This window comes from Dendrobates tinctorius, unplaced genomic scaffold, assembly GCF_039654945.1.
Source record: "Dendrobates tinctorius isolate UK_male_01 unplaced genomic scaffold, ASM3965494v1 ptg000056l, whole genome shotgun sequence".
Classification (NCBI taxonomy): domain Eukaryota; kingdom Metazoa; phylum Chordata; class Amphibia; order Anura; family Dendrobatidae; genus Dendrobates; species Dendrobates tinctorius.
In genome coordinates this window covers 15,746,719-15,757,500 of record NW_027361724.1, presented here as the reverse complement: position 1 = coordinate 15,757,500, position 10,782 = coordinate 15,746,719, and the positions used below count along the sequence as shown (strand labels likewise).

Genomic DNA, 10,782 nt, shown 5'->3' with positions numbered 1-10,782 from the left:
CGGCTACCAACTGACAAGGAAAACGAAGTGTGAAACAGGCCTTAGTGTCCGTAGGAGGCACATGAGTCTGGTCTTCAGACCAAAAATCCTTTTTTATTTTAATTTTCAATTTTTTTCCTTTTTTCTTTGCATGAAGGGGTGACGGAACCTTTCGAGGCTCCGATCTCCCCGAACCAACAACAGGCGAGCACGTGGAGTGTCGCCTGCACGTATCCTCTCCTGCAACATGGGACGCCATTGCCTGGGCTGATTTTAGGGGCGACAGGTCCCTTAAATGGCACCGATCTTCCCGCAGCATTAACAGACGAGCACATGGAGTGTCGCCTCCATGTACCCACTTCTGCAGCCAGGCCTAAAGCCGGACAAACAGCCCTGTCCGATCCTAAGGGCTTGAACCCATAGGATGTACAGAGGCCCCCCTTTTAGCGTCTCTGCAGCCCCCACTGCATCGCCACTGTTAAAGCGGATGATGGAAGGAGGCGGACGGTCTCTCTCCACCTCCCTATCAAAGGGATGGTGGATGGAGGATTTTCCCTGCACCGTCCACACTGCAACACCTGACCTGCAACAGAACAGTCGATTTTTTTCTACGAACCTCAAGATCCAGTGTGTAGCTGTCCAGGTCAGGATCACCAGCAGGGCTCCTGTAGAGTGTGCTCTTTCTACGGCGCTGAAGCCCAGTCATCCGCGGTGGCTCCATGCCGGGCCATGCTCCGATGGTGAGTGGATCTAGTCGGCGGTGGACCTCTGCAGCATGATCTTCAGGACTAACCAAATGCTGGCTGTGACCCTCCTTATTTCAGCCCCATGCCGACAGGCACAGCAACTTCAGCCATGGCTTCCCTGTGGCCCCACCTGCCCTGGGTAACGCTCCGGCTGGCCGCAAATTTAGGCCCCGGCTTGGGCCTATTCACTGATCATTCTCGAGGCTCAGCCCACTGGATGATGTCCTGCCAGGAGCCCCACCTCCCAAACTGGCGCTTCTCGCTCACTGCGAGACTTCCGGCCCATGCAAATCCCAGGGGCTTCAGAGTTCCGTTCTCCCCAAACCCACAACAGGCGGGAACGCGGCTCGTCTCCTCCACGTTCCCCCTCCTGCACCTTTCTTGTGTGTTATGGCCTTGCCGGCGTTCCAGGGTACAGGGTACCATTCTTCTCACTCCAACAACAGATGGTAACCGGGAGTGCTGCCTCCACCTACCCCCTTTCTTTTCCCAGACCCATCCCGCTCTTGTTTTCCTGCGCCAGTCCATCAGGCCTAACCCATCTATTCTCGCCGGATACACTACGGTGGATAGGCTTATTGAAGCCATTAACCATTCGTTAAAGGTTGACGAGGACCCCAGTCCTAGCTCGGGTCACGCGGCGCTTTTTAAAAGGTCAGCAGACTATAGAGGCGAGATACCTCCTTCGTTTTGCAGAAGGAATGGACACTTTCCTATAAAAGCAGCAATCAGTTCTCCTGAGACAGAGAATATTTGCTGCATGCGGCTACCTGTGCTGCGCTTACTACGTTATGCCATCAATGGGTACTTTTATTCAGGGAATGGCGAGCGGCCTCTGAGTCTAAAAGGTCCATGACATAACTGTCTTATCAGAGCGGGCCTTTATTCAGAGAAAAGCTGGTTCAGCTTCTCTTTGATGCCACAAGAGGTAGAGTAAATTCCTTCCACAGCAAAGGACTAGATGTCTTTTTGTAGTCATCATTAGGCACGTTTCCGGGTTCTTGTGGAAATTCCGGCCGAGCCACTGCATCATTTCTTCCAGCTCGGGGCATTCCTCTCGTGGGACAGGAGTAACACAGGTCTTGTTTAAAACAGACTAAGCTTAGTAGGTCGGATCCAGGCAAACTAGATCTAGGGGATACAAGTCCCACAGATTTTTGGCCAAAGAACTGTCTTATCCAGTCTACTCCAGTAGGGTAGGCAGATGTCTACTCCTATTTTCGTCTTATCTGACTCTACGTCATTCTTAGCATGGGCCAGAGACTAGGTGTCTTCCGGATATAAGTTTTTCTTCTCTACCTCCAGCACGAAGAAAGATGAAACGGTACAACCCTTACTGGACCTGTTTGTGGTCTTGGAAAAAAAAAAAAGGAGTTTCTAGCATTCATTGACATTTGGGATGCTTACCTCCATTTTCTGATGGTTGCTTCGCCATTCTCGAACAGCATTTTCAAGCCACAGCCTTGCCCTTCGGTCTCGCTACCGCTCCCAGAGTGTTCTCAAAGGCCATGGAGGCTGTCATGTCCATCTTGCACTCTTGGGGCGTGGTCGTTCTGCCCTGCCCTGCTTGGACGATTTTCTAATCACGGCTCTGTCCTTCCAGGACTGCACATTGTGCGTTCGTGTCACTTGTAATACTCTTTCTCATCTGGGCTAGCTTATAAACTTAAAGGGGTTGTCCGGGCTTTTCACATAATCTCAGTGCATATCTGGGCTGCAGAATGCTGACAATAAGTAATTTACCTTCTGTCGCCAGTTTGCAGGGTTTGCTAGATATCAGCTCTTGCTTGTAAGAAAAACGTCCGGGGGGGTGTGTTCTGGCATTGAAATGAGAACTGGTCGTTTCCTCCTACTCTACTAAAAACATGCCCTCCATAGCAAAAGGCACTCCCCGAACACATGAACAAGCCTATCCCTCCTCACACAGTAACAAATCCTCCCCCTTTAGCAGCCTCAGTGCAGAGAGCAGGACCACCCCGCTGCTCCTCCCCCAGACACACGCTGACCACTGATCTATAGAAAGTGAAACTATTGAGGAGGAAACGACCAGTTCTCATTTCAATGCCAGAACACCCCCCCCCCCCCCCCCCCCCCGGACGTTTTTCTTACAAGCAAGAGATGATATCTAGCAAACGCTGGAAACTGGCCACAGAAGGTAAATTACTTATTGTCAACATTCTGCAGCCCAGATATGCACTGAGATTATGTGAAAAGCCCGGACAACCCCTTTAAGCAAGTCTTCCCCTGTTCCTGCCTAGCAGATATCCCTTTTAGGGATGGACAACTCCCGAGGAGGGTAGGTGATTCTCCCTAGAGACAAGGTCCTAGCCCTTCAACAAAGATCCCGTGCTCTTGGCCACTCATCCTCTCATTCCATCTGGTTTGTCATGAGTGTACTGGGAAAAATGGTGGCAGCAATGGAAGTGGTCCCTTTAGCTCAGCTGCATCTCCGTCCTCTGCAGCATGCTCTTCTAGCGGCTTGGGACAGGAATCCGTTCTCCTTCAACCGCCGGTCCCACTTGCTCATGCGGATCAGGCAGCCCCTCAGGTGATGGACGTTGAGGTCATCTCTCAACCAGGTGAAAATCCTTTCTCCCGGCTCAATGGCTAGTGGTGTCTACCGACGCCAGTCTCTTTGGCTGGGGAGCGGTCTTTCGTCAACACACCGTATAGGGACGCTGGTCAACTCGGGAGTCGAGCCTCCCGATCGATGTCCTGGAAATACAAGCGATCCGGCTGGCCCTTCAGCAGTTCCTTATCTTCGGGCTGGTCACCTCATCCGAAATCAATCGGACAACGCCACAGCTGTGGTATATATCAATCATCAAAGGGGTTACCGCAGCTGTGCGGCCATGCGCGAGGTTGCTCATATTCTCCGACGGGCAGAGAGGGTCCACTCGGTAATTTCCGTGGGACTCCGGATGTGGATCTGCTGGCTTCAAGAATGAATGCCAAGGCATCAAACTTCATAGCTCGGTCTTGTGATCCAAAGGTCTCGGGGTGGACGCACTGGTTACTCCATGGCATAAGTTTGTTTTCCATACGTGGGTCCCCCGTTTTGTTTATTCCCGTGGGTCATCAGTAAGATCAAGGCAGAGGTAATTTCCAGTAGTCCTAGTCACCCTTGATGGTCACGCCTGGCATGGTATGCAGAGTTAGAGCAGATCGACGTCGATGTCTCCTAGCAACTGCCAGATTGTACAGATCTGCTCTACCAAAGTCCGATTTGCCACCAGAACTCAGGGGCCCTGTATTGAACGGCTTGGCCGTTGAAACCTCAGCTCTAGCTCAAGCTAGGTTCTCGCAACAGGTGGTTCCCACTATGATTAGCGCTCGGAAGCCTGCGTCAGCTCGCATCTTTCCCCGCACCTGAAATCCTTTTTTGCATGGTGCAGGGACCGCAGACGTTTTCCTCGTGTCTTCCTTGTTCCCTCCATTTTTTTAATTTCTCCAGACTGGCCTGAACTCTGGTTTGGCACTTAGCTTCCTCAGGGGCCAGATCTTGGCTGTATCTGTTTTTATTCCACCCCAGGATTGTTTCCAAACTACAATTGAGGATTTTCATTCAGGGGGTCTTCCAGGTGGTAGCCCCCTATAGAATGTCGTTGGAGGCCTGAGACCTTATTTTGGTCCTGGGTGCTCTTCAGGAGGCGCCTTTCAAACCGTTGCAGGATGTCTCGCTGACAGTTATGTCTTGGGAAGTCGCCTTCTCGAAGTGTTGTTTATCGGGCGAGTCTTGGAGCTGACCTCTCTGTCCTGTTGAGTTTATTTCCAGATTTTCCACCAGGACAAGGTGGTCCTCAGACCGTTTCCATCTTTTTTGCCCAACGTGAGCTCGTTTTTCCACCTTAAGGAAGACCTTGTCCTTCCCTCTTTTGGTTCAGCACCGGTACATCGGGTGCAAACAGCTCTTCACGCCCTGCATGTGGTGAGGGCTCTCAAAGTACGTCTCTAGGACGGCGCTCATTCCGTAAGTATCTTCAGGGCCACAATAGTCAGAGGGATTCGCTGGGCTATTCAGGAGTCATACCACATCAGAGGTAAGCTTATCCCAGCAGGGATTAAGGCACACTTTTCTCGATCGGTGGTCGCATCTTGAGCCTTTGTCATCAGGCGTCAGCAGATCAGGTCTGCAATGCTGCAACTTGGTCCAGTCTGCACACATTCTTAAAGCACTACAGTATTCACACTCAGACTCCTGCGCCCCTTGGCAGACCTATTCTGCAAGCTGTGGTGGTTCCTCTTTAATCGGTTAGTACATGGGGCTCGATCTATTATGTTGTTCCCCATCCAGGGACTGCTTTGGGACGTCCCATGGTCTGTGTCCCCCAATGAGGTGAAGGAGAAATAGGGATTTTTGTGTACTTACCGTAAAATCCTTTTCTCCAAGCCAATCATTGGGGGACACAGCACCCACCCTGTTAGCCTTTCGGTTTGCTCTTTTCTTTCGTTTGATGTGTTGTACTCTGATATGATATTGATGATCTCCTGCTTTTGCACTGAACTGATTCACTTAGAGCCAGCATGAGGGTGTATACTGTTGGGGAGGAGCTAACTATTTTTTTTCTCAACTTAGTGTCCGCCTCCTAGTGGCAGCAGCATAACACCCATGGTCTGTGTCCCCTAATGATTGGCTCGGAGAAAAGGATTTTACGGTGAGTACACAAAAATCCCTATTTTTGTGATTTTAATCTTGCATTTCAATGTCTTTCAATAGGTTTTGAAGGCACTGGTTTGATGACGCTACCAGACAATGAACAATAACAATTTTTTGGGTGCACAGCAAACCTCAAACCCAAATTCACAAAATCAGAATGCAGTTATGTTTGGGCAGACATTATTTGGCCAAAATGCAACTGTACAGCCTGCCCCTGCATTTGGACAGCAATCTAGTAGCCAGTCAGCCCCTGTGTTTGGACAACTCGGTAACAACCAATCTTCTGCGGTTTTTGGGCAGAATACTTTAAGCCAATCTTCTGTCTTTGGACAGACAAATTCAACACAAACCACTCCAGCATTTGGCCAGACAAGTGGTGGACTGTTACCTACATTTGGACAGCATTCTTCATCAGGGCCACTCTTTGGTCAAGCTCTTTCTGGACAGTCCAATTCTATATTTGCACAAGCCACCTCTGGACAGTCAGCTCCTACCTCAGTGTTTGGACAAGCCACATCTGGACAGACTGCTCCACTGTTTGGACAGTCCAATTCAGGTCAGTCTGCGCCTTCCTTTGGACAGTCCACTGGTCAATCAGCACCTGCTTTTGGACAGGGCACTACTTCGCAGTTTACTCCAGTATTTGGACAGGGCACTTCTAGTCAGTCTACATCCGTATTTGGACAGACCACGTCTGCTCCTGCGTTTGGACAGGTTTCTTCTGCTCCGTCTGCGCCAGCCTTTGGACAGGTTACAACAGGGCAGCCTGGCTTTACCTTTGGACAGGCTGCTAATAATCAGTCTTCAACTGCTTTTGCACAACAATCTTTGGGACAAACTGGTCCTGCCTTTAGACTGGCAACTACTGGGCAGTCCTCTTCCCTTTTTGGTAATACAACCAATACACAATCAGTACCTGCATTTGGACAGACTTCTACTGGGCAAACTGGTCCAACATTCGGACAAAGCGGTACCAGTCAATCCTCTTTGTTTGGACAGACTACTCCCAGTAAAAATGCATCTACTTTTGCTCAAGTTCCATCTACTCAATCTACATCTCTCTTTGCCCAGGCGATTACCAACCAATCTGCATCTTTCTTTACACAGCCAACAGCTAGCCAGTCAGCCCCAGTCTTTGGAAGCAATACTTCGATATTTGCCCAGGCAACATCTGAGTCATCTCAAGCATCCAGACCGTCTGAAGATGGCTCAAATCAGGGTCCACAATTTGGACAGCAATCTCCTAGCAGTAGATTTTTGTTTGGCCAGACACCCCCAAGCCAGACAGCTATGTTTGCGCAGAACGTGACTGCGCAAGGTTTTAGTCATACAAGCTCCACCCTATCTGGGCCAAATGGTAATAGCCAAATTTCTGCATTTGGACCGGTAAACAGTGGGCAAAGTAATATTTTTGGTCAGTCACCTGGTTTACAGCCTTCATTTAGTAAGCAGGAACCTGGTTCTGTCAGTGCACAACCTGCGCAACCATCTTCTGCATTTGGAATCGCACAATCAACACACAAGGCGGCAGCAGCAACTGAGAAAATGTCAGTTTTTGGTCAGTCAGCAAATATTTCGACTGGGCAGACTGGAAGTGTGTTTGGTGCCACCACACAGATAAGTACCAGTTCTAGTGCTTCGGATTCCACATTTACACAGGTGGCAGCTAATTCTGAGCACCGTTTCAAACCTCCTGCTCATACAACTTTCAAGCCGATCCTAGCAGGAGCAAATAAATCGGATGAATCTTCCGCACCTTCTTTTAGCATGTCAAGTAAAAACGAACCAAAAGATCAACCCCTCTTTGGAGCTCCTACGTCGTCCTCTACATCTGGGAACCTCAACTTCTTCCCTATGTCTTCAGATAAGAAAAGCAAAAGTGAAGCAGGAACACCAAGACCTTCGTTTGCAAGTGCGAATAGTAGTTTCACTAATTTTGCTGATGAGCCAAGAAGAGAAGAAGGACAAAAAGGACTAAAAAGAAAAGAAGAGCATGATCGTTCACCACGCAGAAATGATGCTGCCATCTTAGGTGAAGCTTCTTCAGATCCCCATAGCGAACATCAACCCATTAAGAGGTCTGGTCGGTTGGGCCGGGATTTAAAAGGAGGTGCTAACATCTATGTTAGGAGCTTGTTTGATGTTGTAAAAAGTCAAATGAAAACGCATCGTGGAAGAGAAATTAAAAAAGGTGGTAACGTTTCTTCACAGCCCAAAGTGACAAATGCTGATTCTCCATCCAAAAATCAACCAGTTATCAGACCCCTTTTAGGTCCCAATCAAACTGAATCTGTTAAAACTATCGCGCCCAGCTCATCAAGTCAAGTACATTTTAATAAGTCCCAAATGACAGGTATAGGTCATGCACCACCTACCAGAATGGTTTCCTTTCTGGTGCCAAACCAGCAAGGATCTCCTAGAGACCATTCTTCAGCTGGACCTAGTGAATCAATATCTGGAAGAATTCGACCCTTGCTGGAAGAAGGAGAGCTACTGCCTGATATTCAAAGTAAGTGCATTTTTTTTCCTAAATTTGTTTTTAATGTCCAAAAAGCAATGTTTTCTTTAAAAAAAAAAAAAAAGCTGATCTGTAGATTTGTCTGATAAGGCTGTATATTCTCTGAGACTGTACACCGCCTACACATATATGTTAGTGGTGAAACAGAAATCCCTGATAAAACATTTTTTATGTCCATAGGCATGCATTAGTAAAAAATAAAATTTATTGCTCACTGTCCACCAGTCCAGATGATCTTTGTTGATAGGCTGCAGTGCTGATGTCATAACTACAGCGAATATGATGGCTACAGCCAATCACTGGGCTCATCAGCTTTTTATGTGTTCATTAGCATCACTGCTGAGCGCTGTGATTGGCAGCAGCGGTCATGTATGGTGTTGTCATGATCTCACGGTTGTAGATTGAGGACAGAGGGGAATGGCTGGACTTGTAGAGGGTTACTAATTTTGATCTTATTTTTTCCTAGGGCATGCCTATACATATAACATTTTTTATAACAGAAAACCTTTATAAATCCTTTTCTTGTTTTCTAACTTGTCGCTTTTTTTTTTTTTTTATCCAGCTCCGTCCTCAAACTCTGCATTAAATAAAGGAGAACGTTCAGAGGGTGCTGAACACTCGGTCCCGGTCTCCCCCAGTGATCTGACGACTATTGTAATAAGGAATGTGCCTATTAAATTGAACAAAAAAAACATCCTGGAAGATTATTTTAAGAAGTGTGGCAAAATTCTGCGTATAAATTGCAGGATGAAGCAAAAAATTGCCTCTATTCAATTTAATGACAATGTGAGTGAAAAAAATGTGCTTATAATTTTGATTGCTCGATCATTGGTAAAAGGGGGGTAATCTGGTTTCAATTTGGGATGTTGGTGAAGCTGGTGACGTCACTTCTACAGATCTCCCAGCTTGCGAGAGTGAGAGACGGGCATTGCGTGCCTTTTTATTCATTTGGTATAGGACAGGTGCAGAATACCATGATATTCGTTCAGAATTGTGATTTGATTGGCTCCTATGAGTACATTTACTAACCAAACTATGGAGGTTTATTCATCTTCGGCAGGTAAAATATATGTACGGTATTTGTACATCTTTATAAATAAGGGTATGTTCACACCATGTTTTTTTTTTTTAACGTGGGTTTTGAGCAAAGTCTTTCCAAAAAAATGCTTGAAAAGTGCTCTAAAGAATCTTCTATTAATTTCTAGGTAAAAACGACAAACTTTTCATGTGTCCAGAGTTTTGAACGTCTTCTAAAAACGCTTAGTGGTTAAAATAAGTGAGCTTGACCATTCTTCAGGTGTTTTCTACTAGATAGTCACTCCATACTTGTCAATAGGAAGGCTTAATAACACTCGGAAGAAGCCAGGGTGTTTTTTTTTTTCTTAAAAAATTCGGAGTGGTTTATTCATTCTTTAATAGATGTTATAAAAAGTTAAAATCTGCTTCAAAAATATTAAATAAAATGGTAACAAAAACTCTTCAAGATTAAAAAAAATCAATTTTTTTTTCTCTTGACATGTTATTTACTAGAAAATCTTGTTGTTCTCGCACTCTTGAAACAAATGTATGACGATACCCCTACTGTATTGATTTGGGAAAAATAGACTCACAATTAGGATACTGTTTTTGCTTTTACAGAACTCTGCGGCAGCAGCAAAGAGAGCAGTAAAAAGACTACACAAAGACATGGTTGCTTTTTGGCAGCGGAAAAAAACAAGTGAGTGATTTATGTCTCATTTCTCTATCGCTTCATTGGGGGACATAGGAAACCCCATGGGTGTACGCTATGCTGCCACTAGGAGGCTGACACTATGTAGAAAAAAAGTAGTACCACCAGGTGGCGCCTCTTTACAGAACCACATTATTAAGATGTTCTCTTAGATAAGCAATGCTTGCATTGGAGAATCTCTAAAATAAAACGGCATCCGATTGAGCAGATTTGATTGTATAATGTCAGAGACACCGCACTGAACTTGCTCACTGAGCCAGTGCGCGTGTCCTGAGTAAAGCGAACAGTGCTCAAAGCTACCTGTGGAGCGGGCAGCAACCGAGTAGATGTGTACTTCACACCCGCAGGACCTGAAGCACGTGACTGCTAGAGGCGTGGCCTAAACTCCACAGAGCTAGGAGCTGCAAGACAATTCCTAGCAGAGTAACTGCGAGACAAAGTTACCAAGGGGCATAGACAGTGAGAATAGTCAGGACGTAGCCAATGAGTCATACACAGATAGTTGCAAGGTACAAGAGGGGCGAGCAGAGAGTAGTCAGGTCACAGGCAATGAGTCATACACAGATAGCTGCAAGGTACAAGAGGGGCGAGCAGAGAGTAGTCAGGTCACAGGCAATGAGTCATACACAGATAATAACGCAGTACAAAATCAACAGGCAAACTCACAACGGGAAACAGAATCGGGTCAGAACCATATAAACAAGCTATAGCAACAAACAGGCACACAGGGGTCAGCACACTACACCAAAGGCAAAAGTATAACTGGCAGGGATTGAAGCTACCCAGGGGTTTATGAAGCTCTCCCAGAACCAGAAAGAGGCCACAATCATTAACCCCAAGTGTGCAGGTCAAAACCTGCACAGAGCTCCAGACATTAACCCCCGGTGTGCAGCTCAAAAACCTGCACTGGGATCATGACATATGATATTGGAAACATACACATGGGTGCCATATTTTAGCTCCAGTGTTGTCAGAGCCATGATACACCTGTGTGCATGGGCTCTTAATCACAGTAATAACTATCATTTCTCCTACGCCTCATTGGGGGACACAGACAGTGGGTGTTATGCTGCTTGCCACTAGGAGGACACTAAGTCAACACAGAAAAAAAGTAAACTCCTCCCCTGCAGTATACACCCTCTCACTGGCTGAG

At 46.8% G+C, this 10,782-nt stretch overlaps 1 protein-coding gene across 4 annotated transcripts in view; it reads left to right on the top strand.

The window, feature by feature from the left end:
• The window catches only part of MCM3AP (minichromosome maintenance complex component 3 associated protein), a 135,712-nt gene that overhangs the window by 28,569 nt on the left and 96,361 nt on the right, over window positions 1–10,782 (top strand). For all 4 annotated transcript variants that reach the window (XM_073577522.1, XM_073577524.1, XM_073577525.1 and 1 more), the window contains 3 exons: window positions 5,443–7,891; window positions 8,463–8,686; window positions 9,539–9,617. In XM_073577522.1, coding sequence (XP_073433623.1) covers window positions 5,479–7,891; window positions 8,463–8,686; window positions 9,539–9,617 — 2,716 coding nt within the window. In that variant the 5' untranslated portion in view covers window positions 5,443–5,478. The remainder of the gene's footprint in view (window positions 1–5,442; window positions 7,892–8,462; window positions 8,687–9,538; window positions 9,618–10,782) is intronic.